Here is a 19,388-nt window from a genome sequence, read left to right on the forward strand (position 1 = left end):
CCTACAGGTTTGGAAACAACAGCAGCTGGAGTTGAAGGCATTTTCCCCTTTCTTCTCGTATTTAAATGCAGGAAGTAGAGACGTCCCTGGCTAACTGGACACACAACTTGAAAGAGCTTCAAACTATGAAGGCCGACTTGAGCCAGCACATCCTGGCGGAGGACATGACGGTTCTGAAAAAGCAGATCGAGCTTTTGCACAGACAATGGGAGGACCTCTGCCTGAGAGTAAGTCAGTCCGCTGCCTTCGGGCTATGAAGAGTTGAGTGAATCGTCCCAAAGCCAAAGGCCAAAGGAAGGGACCCTGACTTTGCTGAAGTAGGGGCTCTTTGGCTCTGGGACCTCGGTGCCTCTGCTGGTTCCTTTGGGAGGCAGCAACCGGTCTTAACAGACTGACCTCTTTGTTTTAACAGAGTTCACTGTGCAACTTTGGGAACTTCTACTGAGTTGGTTTGCTTGTTTGTTTGTTTTTTGTTTTGCTTTTTTAAGATCATCTTAAGCTGGGATGTAAGCAAGTGACTTGCTAGAGAATGCTAACCTCCATATTTGGAGAGATCTCTGACCTCCCTGCGTATCTCTCCTCTTCCAAACGCCAGAGCCCTGATGCCCACAGGCATGGAAGCAGTTATATGAGAACCAGGCTTCCGCCACACTCAGATACTTGGTCCTAAGAGCTCTTACACCGGGAAGTGATTACAGCCTAATGACCTCAGCAGATCAGTTGTACTGGATAAGAACGGATTTGTGTTTACCTATTGCACAGTTCCAGTCTGTGACAGGATATCAAGGTGGAATTAAAGGGCTCAGTTAATCTTAAAGACCCCTGTTTTAAGGATATATAATTCTCAGGAAAAGTTAATTCCTTAATCTCATTTTTTTTCTATTAATGAATTTTGACGTTTTTGAATACCTGTGTTCTAAAGACCATTTTAATTACACTTTGAAGTAAATAATATACTTTATCAAAACTTGATTCTTAGTGGTTACAATGTACTCTGTCTTTTAAATTGTTCTGATTCCTGTTTTATGTAAAGAAAATACTCAGGATCCGTGAGAAGTCTTGTGAGAGTGAGGGTGGATTCAAAGAGCAAACCCAGCTGGTCCTGATTGTTACCACTGTGGACTCAGTCCTGGCACACAATGCCAGAAGTTTTAAAAGCTAAAATAAACAGATTTCTGGAGGAATGGGAGCAAAATGCTTGTTTTTCTAGGGCTAGATTTTCGGGCCTTTTAAATACACTTGGCTGGGCGGGACACGGGAGCATTTGGTATCTTGACCTCACTCTGGGAAGAGCAGAAGTTCTTTTGTACATGAGGAGAAAAAAGTCTCAGGAGAGTGCAGCTGCCTCTTTCCCCTTCTATAAAGTGGGGTGCTGAAACTACTGGAAGAACTCCTAGCTACCCCATTTTATACCACCTCATTCAAGATTTCAGTGATTTCTCAGAAAGTGAGAATAGATGGACATTTAGAAAGGCTGGTTTGAATGATGTAGATGTAAGGTCAGTTGCTAACCTCTAAGGAGGGAGGGAAGCCCCTTGCCTGATGTCAGCATAATAGAACACTGGGCATCTGGGGGTCAGCCTGCTCGCTCCAGACCAATTTTTGCTGACATTGTCATGGTTTCCAGACAAAAACTACAGTGTGTAATGACAAGGTAAATTAAATGAATTGGTTTTGGCATTTGATGTTTTTGTTTGTTTTGTTTTTGTTTTGTTTAAATACTAAAAAAAACCCCTCTTTTTACTACTTTTAAGGTTTCCGCTTCATTTGCATTACTAATGAATGACTGGGTGGGTTTTTTGGGGGTTTTTTGTGGTTTGTTTTTTTTTAATCTTTGTGATCTGGATTTAAGTAAGTTAGTCTTTAAAATAAGTAAGCAGGACACTGCCTTCTGGATATAAAGACTTGAAGAGTTTCGAAGGGGAAAAGCTTTGGGCCACAGAAGTTAGAAGTTAGCATGGACGGAGCAGTAAATGTAAATACTGAAAGAACAAGGAAACCCAAAACCCGGAGCTGAGCCACGACTGACTCAGCGCCCACCTTAACCCTTCTGACTTTAGGCTCGATGGCGGTAAATACAGAGTGCAAAGCGCCGCTGTCATTTTGTCTTTTGTTTGCTTTTTATGGCAGTCACCAAGGGTGGAAAAAACTTTTGTTAATGCTAAGTCTGAGGTTTTAAGAAAAGGAAGCAGGTTTTAGAGACGCTGACAGAAGTGAATGGCCTCTGTGTGCATTTGTGCGTGTAAACGGTGTGTGAGGTGGGGGCCGTGCTAGAGTGGGGGTGCTGAGGGGGCGTTGAGAGCCGCAGGATTTTTCCTTCCCTGCGGTCCTCAGCTGCCCAATGCATGTCATACCTAGGTGGCTGTCCGCAAGCAGGAGATTGAAGACAGACTCAATTCATGGATCGTGTTCAATGAGAAAAACAAAGAACTATGTGCTTGGCTGGTCCAGATGGAAAACAAAGTTCTTCAGACAGCAGATGTCAGCATTGAAGAAATGATTGAAAAGTTACAGAAGGTGAGTGGGGGCGGGGCGCCCCAGAGGATGCCTGGAGGAGGGCCATGGGCTTCCGCAGGGCTGCAGGACCTACAGTGTCACCGGCGTTTCTACTGGCGGCGTACAAGTTTCAAGGGACTATTTTTGGTTTTTCTGAAGGAGGAGATGGATGGGAGAGAGAGAAAGTGTGAGTCTGTTGTAGGTGGATACACTGCCGAGGAGGGCTGCTTTCCCTCCCTCAGTCAGGGAGACTAGCCAGGGGTGGATCTAGTGAGTGTTTAGTAGAGCCTAAGTCAGAGGCCTGCAGCAGTGGGGCTCCTATTAGAGGTCAGTCGAGCATCATCGTACAGTCGCCCAAAACACCTCTCCATAAACCCTGGGAAAACCGACCTCAGGCTGACTTTGGTCAAATCTGTCTAGCCTCTGCTCCACATTTGTGACGTGCAACTGAAGGGTCGTTCATTAAGGAAGAACCTGACGGGGCTGGGACATAGCCCAATTGGTAGAGTTCTTGCCTTGCAGGCATGAAGCCCAGAGTCCAATCCTCAGCACTGCAAAGATAAAGACAAAGAACATGCCTACAGCCAGGCATGGGAAAACATGCCTACACCAGCACTGGGGAGTCGCTGCTGGCCTGCCTGGGCTACATAGCCCGAGAAAGTCATTACTGCATTAAATCCTTTGTAGTCATCCAGCCAGCATAGCCATTCCTTGAAGAACTGTTGACAGGTGTAAGGTTTTTGTTTTGTTTTTTGTTTTGTTTTGTTTTGTTTGTTTGTTTTGTTTCCAATTAAAACTAATGTAGCCAGGGCTGAAAAGATGGCCCAGTGGTTAAGAGCACTGGCTGTCCTTCCAGAGGACCTGGGAGCCACATGGCAGCTCACAACTGTCTGTAACTCTGACAGCCTCACACAGAGACACATGCAGGAAAAACACCAATGTCCATAAAATAAAACAAACAAGTAAGCTAATGTAGGGAACGTGGTAGTCCGGGCTTGCAATCCCATCACCAGGATGCCTGAGGCAGGAGCATTGCCTGGAGTTCAGTATCAGCCTAGATAGACTACAGTGGGATGACTCGTGGTGATGGGGCCCTGTGCTTTGGTGCCTGTCAGGACTGTATGGAAGAGATAAGCTTGTTCACGGAAAACAAGCTGCAGCTGAGGCAGATGGGCGAGCAGCTGATGAAGGCCAGCGGCAAGGCCAAGGCGGCAGAGATGGAGGAGAAGCTCAGCAAGATCAACGACCGCTGGCAGCATCTTTTTGACGTCATCGGATCAAGGTGAGAACTGGCCTGAGATAACTTGTGTTTACTCCTAGAGATTTCCTCACAGAGCTGGTGAGCTGAATCTGGTCTTCCCGTGTGGTAACCTGGCAGGTTATAGGCGTACAGATTGGCAGTTGAGGGGAGATGAGGAGAAATTCTAATTTGAATGATAAGTGGAAATGATACTTGAGTAAAACTTGACATGAATTAGGGGTGTGTGTGTGTGTGTTGTTGTTGTTGTTGTTGTTTGTGATGCTGCAAAGAATTAAACTCCACCACACATGCTAGACAAGTATTCCACCACTGACTTACTGTTTGATTGCTGCCGCTATTGTCGAGCCTGGGGCCTGGCTAAGTTCCCCAGGCTGGCCTTGAACCAGCCTTCCCTCCTCTGCCTCCCAAGTAGCCAGAGCTACAAGCACTTGACACTGTGCCCAGCTGAGTTGTTTTAAACAAGAGTTGGAAACTGAGTTTGAAAGAGATCCTCAGGGGGAGTTCTCCCTTAGAAACCATCACACCATGCTGGAATTAACGTGTCCCCCATGAAATTATGCCCGCCTGTTCCTGCCTCACTCTGTGTAGTAACAGCTGGGAGCCCTTGACTGCCCCCACAGCAGGGGCCAAGTAAGGGTCCTTTGTCCTCAGATGTGACCACAAAGCTCTGTTCTCCAGTGCAATTTTGTCCAAAAGAGAGCTAGAAATATTGTCTCCCACCAAACAGCGGTAACGCCCAAACTTTGTAGATGACTTCCCATTTCAAATCTTCTCAAGAAAGGCAGCACCGTCTTCCCCAGACCACATGCGTTGCTATTGCAACCTGGTTTTCAGAGATATCTTCTTTGGGACCACTCGGGTAACACTGTCTGCCACTGGCCCAGCACGCATTTCATAGGACAGTGTGCTCAGGTGTGAACGTGAGTATGATCTGGAGTTTAGAGGAACAACTGTTAAGATTCGGAGATAAGAATAGAATGGTGTTAATGACGTGGCGCGTCCTTTACCTCACTGACCACTGGAAATGGTAAGTGAGCCGGATTCAGTCAGCAGAGGCAATGGCCAGGTGGGGCGAGCCCAGCAGGCAGGAAGTAAGAGGAGCCAGTTACGTTCCCGGGAGTGGGTGTCTGGCAACAGTAGAGCCAAGGGTATGGAGGGTCCAGATCCTATCTTCTGAGGATGGAGGGTGGAGACAAGGAAAGAGCTGCCACCCAGATAGCCCCGAGTGAAGATGTGGAACTCCCGATGGCCACTGCAGGCAGTGGGAGAGACCCTTGGTATGATGGGGACCAGGAGAAACGCCACCAGGAAGGGACAAGAAGCCCCAGTGGCTCAAGTGTATGACATCAGGAGAGATCGAGGCCTTGAATGTCACCCACAGATTTGGCCTCCTGGTAAAGCCTGAGTCCATCATGGTCTCTTTTGGTGACAAAGTTCCTGAAGAAAGACCCAGGGGAACTGGCTGGAGGAAGAGGCGGGGCTAAAGGCAGCTTTTCTCATAAGCCTTTGAAAACGAAACACACAGAAACTTAGAGCAGAAGCAAGGCTTACGTTTCGAGCCTTTCCCGGCTTGCCCGTTTATTCATTGTGAAAAGTTTGAGTGTGTGGTTTTACTTTCCTGAGCCAGCTTTGAGGTCCTCAAGATGTGTCCAGCAGCACGTCCAAAGCTGCTACACACCGTTCAGACAGGTGTCGCCCATTTCTCATAGGGCCACAAAAGCACGTAGACGTCTGTTTGGGGACCAATTCTCTATGGTTTTCATTGTGAAATGGAAACAGGTTCTCCTGCTTATATCCAGGAAAGAGTGGTCCTTCCCACATCTGGACAGGCAGGGTGGCTCACTGGGTAAAGCCCTTGTCATGCAAGCCTGATGATCTGGGTCCCCAGAAGTCAACCAGAGGTGGAAGGACAGACCTGACACCACTAGCTTGTCCTCTGACCTCCATGTCGATGGTGCGGCATGTGTGCATTCTCTCTCTCTCTGTCTCTGTCTCTGTCTCTCTCTCTCTCTCTCTCTCTCTCTCACACACACACACACACACACACACACACACACACACACACACACACACACACACTACATGCTAATAACAAAATTTAAATAATAATTCCCAGGGCTGAGAACACTGGGGCATGTGTGGTTGAATGAATACATATTCTGACAGGTGAGAAAAAGATCCTTCTCACTGGGTAAACTGTGGCTTTGCTGTCATGCTCTTCAGGTTCTCAGTCAGCTTGGCTCCTTGACACTAATCAAGGGCATGATGACATCACACCTGCTCGTGCATCATTCAAGAGTAGGGCCTAGCTCATACTTTCTGAAGAGGGGGTAGCGTGTGTTCTTTGCTTAGATCACTGTATAGACGTTAGCAGGCTGTTGGCTTCTCACTGGCTGCCCCCCCACCCCCCACTCCTCCCTGGACAATTCCTTGGTAGAAAAAGAGATAAAACAGCGGCTGAAAGTGCACCAGCCTTCTCGGACACAGTGACTGGCAACAGCAGCAGATATCTTGACTGCCAATTGAGTTCATGCTTTGTTCCCATGGCGTCCCTTCATCTTTGTAGTACAGTTATTGGGAGGGACAGAAATGGCTGCTGCATCACATGTATGGAGGTATGAGGACAACCTGTGGGAGTCTCCTTCTGTCATGTGGATCACAGGAGTAGAATTCAAGTCACTAGATTTGGCAAGAACCACCTTTACCTGCTGAGCCATCTCTCCAGCCCTCATTTAATTTTTAATGTAATTCTGAAAGATTGGTACCATCATCCCATTTTACAGATAAAGAAACGGAGGGCTGAAGTTAAGTAACTTGCCCAAACTAATAGAGAAAGCTCAGAATGCAATCAGGATCTCAACTCAGGCAACTGTCAGCCTCCTGCCACCATAGACCTTTCTAGTTGGAAACACACAGTTGGTAGAGCCCCTGTGAGATCTTCACCATAAGCCTAAGTTAAAGCTGAAGGCTTGGTCTGGTATTCAGAACTCTAAACCTCACAAAGCCAGGTCTCATTCGCTGGTTAAAAAACAAAGAAAAGAAAAAGAAAAAGCTATTACTCTGGGTTTATTCTCAACAAATTTCAAAATAATTACTGCAACATTACAACAGACTTCTTTATTTCTTTTTTCTTTTTTTAAGATTAATTTATTTTACGTATGCAAGGGCATCAGATCCCATTATAGATGGTTGTGAGCCACCATGTGGTTGCTGGGACTTGATCTCAGGACCTCTGGAAGAGTAGTCAGTGCTCTTAACCACTGAGCCATCTCTCCAGTCCCCACAGTGGATTTCTTTCTTTCTTATATATATCCAATTATTTATTTATTTCAAGATTTATTTCATATATGTGAGTACACTGTTGCTGTCTTCAGACACACCAGAAGAGGGCATTCAATCCCATTACAGATGGTTGTGAGCCACCATGTGGTTGCTGGGACTTGAACTCAGGACCTCTGGAAGAGCAGTCTGTGCTCTTACCACTGAGCCATCTCTCCAGCCCCCACAGTAGATTTCTTAAAGCTACATTTCATCTGATCATCTCGGACAGCAAAGCTCCTGGGGGTCTGGGGGGAGCAGAGCCAGGTTCTTCACATCAGCCATTTTGGCTCTTGGAATCAATACAGCTCACTCAGTCTGAGCCCTCATTTTCAGAGAGGGAAGCTGCACCTCAGAGAAGGGAAGGGAGGTCTCTCTAGAACCTAGGACTCAAGTCAGGTTGTGTGCTAGAAGACAGTGGTTCTCAAGCTTCAGCAACATCATCCCCCTGCCCGGGGTCCCAGGTCTAGAGCTGGGTGGAGCTAAGACCTTCATTTCTGACGTGAGCCCAGGAGTGGTACTCTTGATGGGAAGACACGTGAGAAACATGAGCAGTGGGCTGAAGTCAGTCAGAAATGTGTGACTGAGTCTCGAGCCTCATTCTCCATGCACAAGTCCGGCTTCCTGCTTCCCTAGTAGGGCACCTGTGAAGACTGAGATCCAGACGAGACGGTGGCAGGACCACCGAGGGTCCGTCCACCCACATCTGTCCCTGTGACATTCATCGAAGATGTCTGATAACCACAACAGGAAGAGAGGGCTTAGCCTTGAACCACTGTCTGCTCCACTTAGAAAGTGTTCAGCATCAGCAGCGTCCCCAAAGCAGAGAAGCTGCAGGGTACATCTCCTGAGATAACCTGGACCAGGGCCGGAAAGCCCAAGATGCCTTCACATAAGATTACACAGGCCCTGGGCTATAGTTAGCTAGAATCCAGTCAGACTCCATGACAAGGAATATGAGTTACAGACTTCTTTGCTCACTCGAGATTAAATGAAGACTACACCTTGTTAACCGTAGTCATCAGCCCCTCTTCCTTATGTTTCTTAGATGCTGTATATAAAAAGTGACTTGGAAAAAACTAAATACAGGAGGGGCAAGCGAGTTCTTAGAAATATTTTTTTCAGAGCCATCCAGATGTACAGTCCTCTAAGAGGAAGTGGAGTTAATGAAAATACAGGGAGATGACAGAAATGAACGTGTTCAGCCAACAGGGACCTTGGCTCCAAGAGGGCCTTCCCAATTAGATTTCATTGAAAATAAAGTCAGGGGAAGATTTGGCACCTTCTGATGTATGAAGCAGGAACTGTGAACACGATCGCCCTCTGTCTTTATGTTTAGTCAGTGAGGGTGGGAGGATGTGTGTATTACATATCTTGGCTGAGCCATTTCACAAAATCTAGGATGACATGGTATACATCAGGTATCTTTCCCTGATAGATCTCTACCTTATATTTTGAGGCAAAGTCTCTCACTGAGCCCCAGTTCAAGGATTAGCTAGGTATCTAGCCAATGAGATCTTGCAAACACCAGTCTTCTTGCTTCCAAACCCCCATCCCCAAGCTGGGGATACAAGTATGAATACCACCGTGCTCAGCTCTTATGTAGGCACCGGGGTTCTGAACACAGGTCCTCACGCTTGGGTGACTCACCCTTTCCCAACTAGCTCCTCAGTCCTAGGGTGGGACCATTTTTAAAGACTAACTTTAGCAGTGTGGATGAATAGTCCTATGGACATTTCTAGTCCCTGAAAGAGCTCCCTTGGAAGATTTACACTAGCAAATCTCCCTTGCAAGAGGAACATTAGTGATCGATTTCATTTTGTTTATCTCCAGTTTCTAAGGAAAATGCTACTGTTGGCTTTAGTGCTTCCTCAATGGTACCATCTGAGTGGGCTTAGTATTCTATGCTAACGTCTAAAGGAGAGACTTCGGCTCAGACGGTAGCTATAACCAAAGGCTAGTCCCTTCCTGTTGACACTGGATGGCTCTTTTGCTTTCAGAAGTATCATGCCCCTGGAAAGACAGTGAAAGAAATTAAACCTACTTTTCCTATTTCTTCTACCTCTGTGAGAAGCCCATTTCATGTATGCTAATAGTAAGTAAAATGTCATCTGAGCTCAGCAGTTTTGACCCTGGTAGCCATGGGTTACGGATGTTTTCCATCCTATGTAGAATGGGCCTCCTTCTAGCTGTAACTTCTCAAGGTCACTGTGAGAGGGCAAACAATGCTTCCAGTGAGGAAGCTGTCTTACTCCAGCCACTACAGGTGCGAGGAAGGCTATGGAGGCCACTGGGTGTGGAGAAGGGCCAGCTGGAGGTGGGCCCCACACAGTCCTACTCTCCTTCCCATCAACCCAACCATTCCACCTCGGGAGCAGAAATGTCTTCTAGGAGTCAAGGGCTTCCCCAAGGGAAAAGCAGGCAACAGATGGGAAGCAACTGCTCGGATGTGCGTGGTCAGGGAATGAGCACCAGAGTCTCCCACATAGGAGGTCACAGGAGCAGCCCAGCAGGTGGCAAGGAGCAAAGCAGGTGCCACATTTTAGGAAAAATATTGCCAAGCCTGCACACCTTGTTCCACTGGTAGAGAAGGCTTACTTCGTGTTCCAGGTGGAAAATACAGTAATGGCTAAGGCGTGGGTTGTAGGAACACAAGAGCTCAAGTCTCAAAATAGGGAAAGAAACAAGCCGGAGACATTGACATTGGAGAAAGAAGGATTTCTGTGTTCCTGCACCTTGGGAAACCCACGAGGGAGAAGCTGAAGTCTCCTCCTCTGTCTTGAGGCCCATCTGTGGAGTCCCTGCGTCACAGTCAGCAGAATAGTGTAAATGAACTCTGGCCGCCTAGGGCAGGACTCCAGCTCTAAGGCCAGAGGAGAGCTTCTTAGGGAAATGTCTCCTTCAGGACCGTGGAAGGCACCCTCCACCCCCGCCCCATGGCTGGGGCTTCCAGTTTCACCGCTGCTTGTAAACGTGACACAGAAATTATAAACCAGAAATCTCTTTTTCCCCATGTTCCCAATCTAAACGTTTCCTCCCTGGCTTTACAGCACTTCATAAATAACCCGGTGCCAAGATAACGCCGGGACTTTCTCCCCTCAGCCTCGCAATCCTGTAGCGTCAGAACAAAGGCTGTGTGTGTGAGAGAGCAAAATACTGGAGGGAGATGGTTTCTTTATTGCAAGGGGGAAAGCAGATTAAAAATTGCGGAGTATAGAAAAAGGTGCCTTCCTAACTCGCCGGCATCGCCCTGTGCCTGGGAGCCAACCGGGGTGGTGCTGCCGCCGCGGCCGGTGAGGAGCCTTGGGGAGGGCCTGGTTGGAAGATGCTGAGCCAGTGAATGAAGAGAGCAGGCTGGGCAGGGGGAGGGGCCGCCTGGCCAGGAGGTGGAGGTGCAGCCGGGAACTTGGAGCGTCCGCTGAAACCTAAGGAATGGTTTTTTCTCACGAACAGTAAGTGCCATTTCAGCGGCAATCGCACCCGTGACCCAGGTGGCCCCTGCTATCGCTGTGTGTCTTGCCGCCTGGCTCACTCGTTTCGGTTACAATAGAGATCACGGATGAGATGGTGGCTGCGGAGTGTGTGCACTCAGCCATCGGGGGATGGGTTCTCTCCTGGCGTCAGCATGCTTGTGCTGTGCGCAGCCTACCTCTGACAAGCCGGGCAGAGATGGGATTATGCTGTGTGGAAAATAGAAATCTCCCAGCATCAGAGATGCTTCAGAGAAGCAACTGCCTCCAGAAAGCACTGTACTGCCTGTGCCCTTAAATCAGGGCGTGGAAACTAATGATTTTTACTATGAAGATTTTAGCTCTTTCAAAGGATAAAATTGTACAAGCTTGGTAGATGGAGTTCAGCAACTGACAGCTGCCTATGGCTTTGAGTATTTCCTTGGGTCCAGGTTCGGATACTATTGATCATTTCAGCTCTCCTTATTAATTTTGTTACATGGTCCACATGGACAGAAGCATCGTTTAACTTATGCCTGCCTGAGCTTTTGTAATCCGCACACTATATACTGTTTACCACCAGAACAGGGCTGAAAGGGACATTACCCCGTGTGCATGAATATGAATTATTCCAGATAAATAAACCATTTGCTATTTAAAGACTCTCATATACGCAGCAAGACTTCTGCTTGCCGTAAGCACTGATTACCAATCCACCTTCGTTTTGACTGTTCTCGAAGGAGAGCTGTGTTCTTCAGTATTGTATTCGGAGCCACCTCTAGTTAAGATGAAAAAAAAAGTTATTCACCTTGATTAGGCCCTGTATCTATGATAGAACTCTTCTATTCTACAGATGCTCTTAGGTGTGACCCTAATCTTGTTTGGTTTCATAGGGAAGAAAAAAAAAAAAGGTCTTTTGGGATGGTGGGTCCTCCTTTATACCCAGCATTACTGTTCTGATCGTCAGTCCTGGAACTGAGGTATATGTCATATGTTCAGAGGTAATGCATGAGAAATATTATTACCTGAATGACCAGGGGCAAGTGCAGAGGTGGGGACCACAGAAACTGCCTAGGTAGCTGGTGTCAGTCCTGTAACGCCAAGCCAACGGGCTGGTCTTTGACTAGGTTTCCTTGTTTTCCTCATGTTAACTGAAGATCTGAGTGTTGTGAGAGCCATATGAGTGAGGCCTAACGTGTAGAGGTCGGCCATCGGGATTAGCCAAGGGCACTTGCTTCCCGACCTAGGGAAGGTGACAGTTGAGCTTCTGTGGGTAACAGAACTATTTAGACTTCAACAATTTGTTGGTTATTCCTGGAATAAATTCTCAGGTGATTGCTGGAGAAACATTCTGGTTCCAATGCATTGAGGGTGTCAGACAGAGGTTAAGCCACAGAGCAGGTTAGATTCACTAAGGTCAGTCAGTCAGTCAGTCAGTCTCTCTCTCTCTCTCTCTCTCTCTCTCTCTCTCTCTCTCTCCCTCTCTCTCTCTCTCTTCCTTCCCTCCCACCCCCTTCTTTGCTCCATCTATCCCTCCCTTTGCCTCTGCCTTTCCTTGCTTCACTTGGCCTTTAAGTTTACTTGTTATCAGCAGTTTGCCTGCCACTCATAGGAGGACAGTAAGTTGCTTTGTGGGTACTCTGTTATCCTCTTGTCTTTAACATGGCTTTCATCATTTGCATGGAACAGACAAACCGGTGACTGTCACTTCCTCCCCACTCTAAGTACTTCTGAATACTGAATCACCATACCTAAGTTGCAGGGGCATAAGCCCTGTAAGACTTACAACCCAGCTCTGAGTTATTGGATCCTCACAATGGGCATAGAACCCTGAACAAAGCAAGTGGTTAAGTGTGTATTGAAAGAAAGCCTTGGAAGGGAAACATGGGTGGTATATCTGCAACTTCGAGCCTCTTCCCATGGCTACGAGCACATGTTTGCCTCCTGTATCTGAATTGTGTTCCCTGACAGCAGCAAACCCCATCTTCTACCCCCAATCTATGTGCATCTGGGGGTGCAAGGTATGTGACAAGCCACAGGGGCCAGATGGTCGGAGGTTAGAGCCCTGCCCCTGCTAATGGTCCAGGCAATTGAGCTGGTTATTTAACCCATGTCCGAAGGGGAGGACAGCAGCGGTCACAGTACCATAGCACCTGTGTGCCAGCATCAGGGATGACATCGGTCACCGTGCCGTGCACTTGTCTGTCAGCATCATCGAGATGATTGGGTCACAAGTATGTGAGCCGGAGCAGGCCTGACATCTGGTAGCATACGAGACCAATCCTAGCAGGTTACATAGACGTTCCATTTTAGTACTGTGGCTTATTTATGAGTTACAAAGTATATCAATTAAGATATTTTAAAGGAATGGGTTACACAAGAAAAGACTAGTATAGCTATGTATCCTTTTAGGCCAAACACTTAAGAACAGAGATACTTCGGGTTTATTTTTCTGTTTTGAGATATTTGCATATTGAGATCTCTTGGGAATCCATTGGTATTTCTCATAGACATTGCTAAGGTGATTTTGTACATCGTCAGTGTCCCTTCCAACTGTAGCTATCATACGAGGTCTGCTGGGGAATTTTTCACTTGTAATGTGATGATAGCCCTCAAAAGTTTTAGATTTTTGAACTTTACAGATTCTGAGTTTTAGGTTAGGGATGTTCAGTCTGTATTTTATTTCTGTCCCCTCATCCGTCTGCCGTGAGCACTTCATTTTAAAGACAGCAGTCCTGGAAAGGCAAGCAAATTGTTCCTGTCCTTCTCCAATCTGGTTGGCAAAATTAAGTATGGTTATACCTGGGCTATTTGTTGTGTGCTAGCTCCCTTTGTATAGAAGTTGGTCTCCCTAGACCTCTTCTTGTTGAAATAAGAAAAAAGCTGTGACTCTTCGTGGTCTGGGATTAGGTGCTCGATGGAAGCATAGTGAGCTGCCATCCTGGGGAGAGAAAGAACGATGAGAGAGAGGTGATACCTGAGCCCGAACACTGCTCTCTGCCCACAGGAAGTGGCTATGGCCAGCCTCTTCTCCAGTAAGAGGTTTTGTGAGTAGGGCAGGCACTCTTAGCTGCATGGGCTCCTTACACAGTCAGGGTGGTGAGATGGGGTGAGAAGGGCATGGTGCTAAACCACAGAGATGAGAGCCCGATCTAGGTTATGGCTATATGCAGGCCTCACCGGGATTCTGTTACTGCCTTTTCAATAAATCATCTCGTGGCTTTGAAGGAGACTTTTTGTCTGCTGCAAGGATGCAGTTTGGAAAATATCCTTCCCTGAAACGGATCCTGGGCACTTGTCCTCGTCACAGTGTCCCAGACGCCTTTCATACACATCTCCTTCCTGACCCCCAGCCAACCCAGTGAAGGAAGGTATCGCTGTTGGCTCCATTTTCGACCTGAGGTTAATGAAGTCAGAACTCAAACCCCGAGCTTTTTCAGCTTTCAAGCCTTCCCACCTTACGAGCTATGGAGAGTAAAACACTCGGCAGACACTACTATGACGTCTAGAGCCCGCTAGATACGGAGTTGTAGTTACCATCACGTGTCCTCATCAGCAGAAGGAGAGTTAGACGGCTGAACATTTATTCTATCCAGTGGCTACGTGGTCACATCTCGGTCCCACATTGCCTGCAAGATGTTTAATTTTATAAATAGTAAGGCATTGGGAGTCTGAGTCAAGTATCTTGCAGGGATGTAGAGTTCGTGGATGAGACTTTAACCCTGGTCTGCTCCAGGTTTGCGGGACCTCGGAGGCTTACAAGTAGAAGGGGCTGAGGTAAAAGGATTCTCCCAAATTCATACAAGTCACTGCTGACAGAGAGAACTAGCAGGCTGTCCCCAGGGATGTCTTGGTTGGCCGTGAGAGCTAAACACACTGACTCTTTGGTCCACTTAAACTATAGCCTAGAGGTAGGAAATGTAGTCCGGTTAGGTCGAGTCGCTTGCCCAGCATGAACTAAGCCCTGGATTCCATTCCCAGCACTATATAAATCAGAGTGGTCCTGTTTGGATCTAATCCCAACATAAAAAGGTGAAGGCAGGAGGGTCAGAAGTTCAAGAGCAACCTTAACAACACGGAAGCATCAAGGCCTGCCTGAGCTACCAAAGATCCTGTCTGGAAATAAAACAGCCTACGGGAAGTGACCGAATACCTTTTATTCTTTAACAAGCATTTGTTTACAGCCGGTGCACAGCCGTGTGGAAGGTACTGCCTAGCTACCTTTCTTTTCTGAAGAGTGGGGAGTGTCTCCCACTGTGCTGTTAGCCTGCCCTAGCTTGCCCTAGTGTTCAGGAGCATGGGAGTCGGGTAGGGGGCAGTTACAGAAGAAGTGCTCCCAAGGAAGAGAGGAACGACTTTCAATGAGAGGCCAAAGAGGTCACTCAAATTGCTCGAGGCGTTAAACAGATAACGAGATTAAACTGGTTTGTCAGGGTAGAGAACGAACTGTTGAAAGATTCCATGCATGAATCAGACTTGTCTTCAGAAATGGAACCAAAGGTGTTAAGTAGGAAGGCACGGGGGCCAGAGGAAGTTGTTTGGTTAAGCATTGGTGGAGGTGCAACAGACAGTGTACTTCCTGTGAATTGAGGTTAGCATCTCAGTTTCTCTTTCTATTGCTGCCTGCCGGGGATGCAGTTCCTACGGCATCTGTCAACATGGCGATCGGTAAGTAGGGACTTTGAACTGGAACCATTACTTCAGATCTTTAGGATAACCCTGATCCCCAAGATCAACAGTGCAGGTGTTCACTCTTTCATTCTTCCTACCTTAGGACTCTCAGGAAAGCCGCTGATTCAAGCGTTTCATGTCAGTCTCTGTGTGGAGAATGACAGCTAGCCTGGCAAGGAAGATCACACCTATAATCCCAGCGTTCAGTAGGCAGAGGCAGGAGGATCTGGGAGTTTGGGACCAGTGTGAGCTACTTAGTGAGACCCTGTTCGAGATCAACAAAGATGGGTTTTGCTTCAGTAGCTCGAATCTCCCTTGCAAGCGTTTTAACATGAAGTGCCGGTGAGCACAAGCTGCATCTGTCCTCTCAAAGCTGCTGCGTGCCATGACAGGCTGGAAGGGACCTGAGGTGGTCAGAGGCGGCGAGCAGAACTGTGCTTGAGTGGTGTTTCCCTCCTGACTCAGACATGCCCCATAACAAGCCCACAAGGCAGACTCAATGGAGCGCTAGCCCTCACATTGAAGAGGCAGGGTTGCTGTGTGTTCTGTCCTTGTTCAGAGGCCATAAAGGAAAGGCATCATGAGCTAAGTAAGTGAATTGGATAGGAGACATCATTAGCTACCCAGGGAGGACCACTGACTACTATTGTCTCAGATACACCAATGACCGGGACTGGACCCAAGTATCCAGAAGAGGTATTTTGGAGAGAGGAAAATGGCATCTTTTTCTCCAGTGTGGAGCCCCCAGAAAGCTGGCCAAGGGTGTTAGGAGGAGTCCATGTGGGTTTGACAGGACTTCTGGCTTGACTGAGTGAAGTCATGCGGACCCACAGTATTGGAGTCTCCTACTCTGTGAGCATGCCTACCCGGGACGTGGGAATTGTTCCTGCTGTGACTTAAAGCAATTCACAGTCTTCTGCTTGCTCACCAGCACCATACCGTCCCATGCTTCTCACTGCTAATGACTGGTTCTCTCCTCCATTGTGTTTAGGGTGAAGAAGCTGAAGGAGACATTTGCTTTCATTCAGCAGTTGGACAAAAACATGAGCAACCTCCGTACCTGGTTGGCTCGGATCGAGTCTGAGCTCTCCAAGCCTGTCGTCTACGACGTCTGTGATAACCAGGAGATCCAGAAGAGGCTTGCTGAGCAACAGGTAAGTGACAGGAAGGAGGGCTGGGAGGCAGGGTGGCACCATAGGAGGCCAAGACAGGCCTGCCCTCATCCGCCTTGTTGTCCAGCATGCGCAGGCCTCCGTTTTCACCAGAGGAAGCGAATCACCTGCCCGTGTCTCCGCCTCATGTGTGAGGCGTCCATCTCCGAATGCCCCTTCCCTTTCACATAGCCCTTTTGGAAATAGTTCAAGAAACGCTGAGGATGCCAACCTGAACTTCAATGGTCAATGGGGTTTTTATTTTTGTCTTTGTTGTGTTTTCACATAGCTGTGGAAGGGAATGAATTAGGGGTATAGTTTCTCTTCTGGATTGAGCCATAACCCAGACTGACTTGAAACTCTCAGGCTTCTGCCCTTTTGTACTGACATCAACTTGATCCACCTGAGAAGAGAGAACTCACTTGAGAGATTGCCTCTGAAGAGTAGTCTCTAGAGATCAAGGTAGCCAGCCTCAAACCTGCCCCTCTCTCCTGGGACTCAACCCAGTGTCTTTCATACGTTAGACAAATGCTCAGTCAAAACCGGAAGGGAACCCCAGTGTGTGTGTGTGTGTGTGTGTGTGTGTGTGTGTGTGTGTGTGTGTGTGTGTGTGACATACCTGCTGCAAGGGAGGGAGGAGAAGGGCCTGAGGAGGGGGCGGGGCAGGTAGATCTCATTTTACCCAGGCTGTCCTCACACCAGCTATATAGCTGAGGGCGACCTTGAACTTCTGTTCCTTCTACTTCTAGTGCTGGGATTGATAGGCGTGTGCCACCACGCCTTTCTCAGAGGACACCCTTTAATGACACCCTTAAATTAGCTTGAGTCAGGTCTATCTTTTTATTGGTTTAATTGTTTTGTTGTTGTTTGCCTTTTGCTTTTCAAGGCAGGATTTCTCTGTGTAGCCCTGACTGTCCCTAAGAGCTCACTATGCGGACCAGACTGGCTTCAAACTCCCAGAGATCTGCGTGCCTCTGCCTGAGTGCTGGAATTAGAAGCCACCACTACCTGACCTTTTATTGATTTAAAAGGGGGACCTTAAATTGAATAAATATTTGACCCTCACAACTTTTTTCTGTAAATATGCACCTGAAACCACTTTTTAAAGGTTTATTTTTTATTACTTTATGTGCTCATGAGCATAGGCATAAACAGAGATCAGAGGCATTGAATCCCTTCTCCTCCTTTTTTTTTTTTTTTTTTTTTTTTCTTAAAGACAAATCTCACTGTATACTTTACCTGGCCTAGAACTCACTATGTAGACCAGGCTGACCTCCAGCTCACAGAGATCTGCCCCCAACCTCCATGGTGCTAGCATTAAAGGCGCGCACCAACATACCCAGCTGAACGTGTCTTCCTACTGAGATTATCTAGATCGGTTGTTCTTTTTTTTTTTTTTTTTTTTTTGTTGTTTTTTTTTTGGAGCTGGGGACCGAACCCAGGGCCTTGTGCTTCCTAGGCAAGCGCTCTACCACTGAGCTAAATCCCCAACCCCTAGATCGGGTTGTTCTTAACCTGTGGACCATGACCCTATCACAGGGGTCACAAGGATATTAGACATCCTATATCTAATATCAGATATTTACATTACAACTCATAAGAGTAGCAAAATTACAATTATGAAGTAACAATAAAATTAATTGTGTGGTTGGGGGTCACCACACTGTGAGAAACTGTATTAAAGGAAGGTTGTGTTAAACTACATTGGGAAGGTTGAGAACCACTGCTCTAGATTCTGTCTTTGCTTTGGTGGACAAAAGAGAGCCCTGAGCGTCGTGTGATTTCAGTGGGCATCACAGAGCTCTGGATGTGCATCTCGGTGGAGTCGCAGCTGCGGGACTTTGAGCTTTATGGCCAAGGTGACTATCTAGCGTGACTTTCTCTGGGCATGCATTCTCTCCATAGACAAGGCCTTGTAAATACCTGCCCACTGCATGGTGGGTTTATTCAAGTGAGCATGGATGCCAGCAATATCTTTACTCTTAACGAATGTGGCTGGATTTGGCTGGGCCCAGAAATGGTCTTCATGTTTCATAAATCCAAAGTGGGACAAAACACTAAGTGCAGAGAATTTGCTCCCCAAGCCATAAAATCTGAAACTGCCACTTGCTTGGCCTTCTTTGTCCCCATGCTGTAGTGGTCTGTAATTTCAGTCTGGCCACTTTGAAGGCTTCCTCTCTGTAGAGTTTAAGGTCACCACAAATGGAATTTTTGTCCTTTATGATTACCAAGAACAGTGGCAGAGTTGATAGAGGGAATTAGCATTGCTATGAAGAAGTTAATAAATTAATTTCCTGTTGTAACGAAGTTCCACAAATCTAGAACTTAAAAATCACAAGCTTGTTATGTTATAGTTCTAACAAGGTATCAAAAGGGCTGCCGCCTTTTCTGGAACAGTGGTTCTCTCCCTTCCTAATGCTGTGACCCTTTAGAACAGTTCCCCATATTGTGGTTACCCTCCCAACCATAAAATTATTTCACTACTACTTCATAACTATAATTTTGCTACTGTTTGAATCATAATGTAAATATCTAATATGAAATCCCCAAAGGGGTCATGACTCACAGGTTGAGAGCCAGCGATCTGGGGCACGGTCTATTTGTTTCCATCAGTCATTCTCAATGGGTGAGCCCTTTTACTAGCTCATCGACTTTTAGGTGAGTATTACATTGGCCTCAACCAAATATTCAGGAGAATGTTCCTATTCTAAGGTCACGTGGTTGGCTACTTTACAATAATACCGTGGACTTTAGTCACTGTTCTGTTACTATGAAGAGACTCCATGACAAGGCAACTCTTATAAAAGGAAAAATTTAATTGGAGATGCTTTAATATGCTTAGTCCATTATCATGGCAATAGGAAGGTACAGTGCTGGAGAGGTAGCTTAGAGCTATATCCTGATACACACACACACACACACACACACACACACACACACACACACACATATACACACACACATGGGGAGAGAGAGAGAGAGAAAGAGAACTCACACACACACACACACACACACACACACACACACACACACACATCTGGG

The 19,388-nt window shown here is 47.0% G+C and overlaps 1 protein-coding gene across 2 annotated transcripts in view; it reads left to right on the top strand.

Annotated features, from left to right (window-relative positions):
* The window catches only part of Syne2 (spectrin repeat containing nuclear envelope protein 2), a 268,150-nt gene that overhangs the window by 227,082 nt on the left and 21,680 nt on the right, over positions 1-19,388 (top strand). The window contains exons 96-99 of one of the 2 annotated variants that reach the window (XM_032907953.1): positions 72-227; positions 2,359-2,517; positions 3,612-3,778; positions 16,187-16,349. In XM_032907953.1, the coding sequence (XP_032763844.1) occupies positions 72-227; positions 2,359-2,517; positions 3,612-3,778; positions 16,187-16,349 (645 nt within the window). Of the gene's footprint in view, positions 1-71; positions 228-2,358; positions 2,518-3,611; positions 3,779-10,171; positions 10,528-16,186; positions 16,350-19,388 lie in introns of those variants that run through there. The other variant, XM_032907954.1, reaches the window with a different exon arrangement.

This window comes from Rattus rattus, chromosome 7 (genome assembly GCF_011064425.1).
Source record: "Rattus rattus isolate New Zealand chromosome 7, Rrattus_CSIRO_v1, whole genome shotgun sequence".
Taxonomy (NCBI): Eukaryota; Metazoa; Chordata; class Mammalia; order Rodentia; family Muridae; genus Rattus; species Rattus rattus.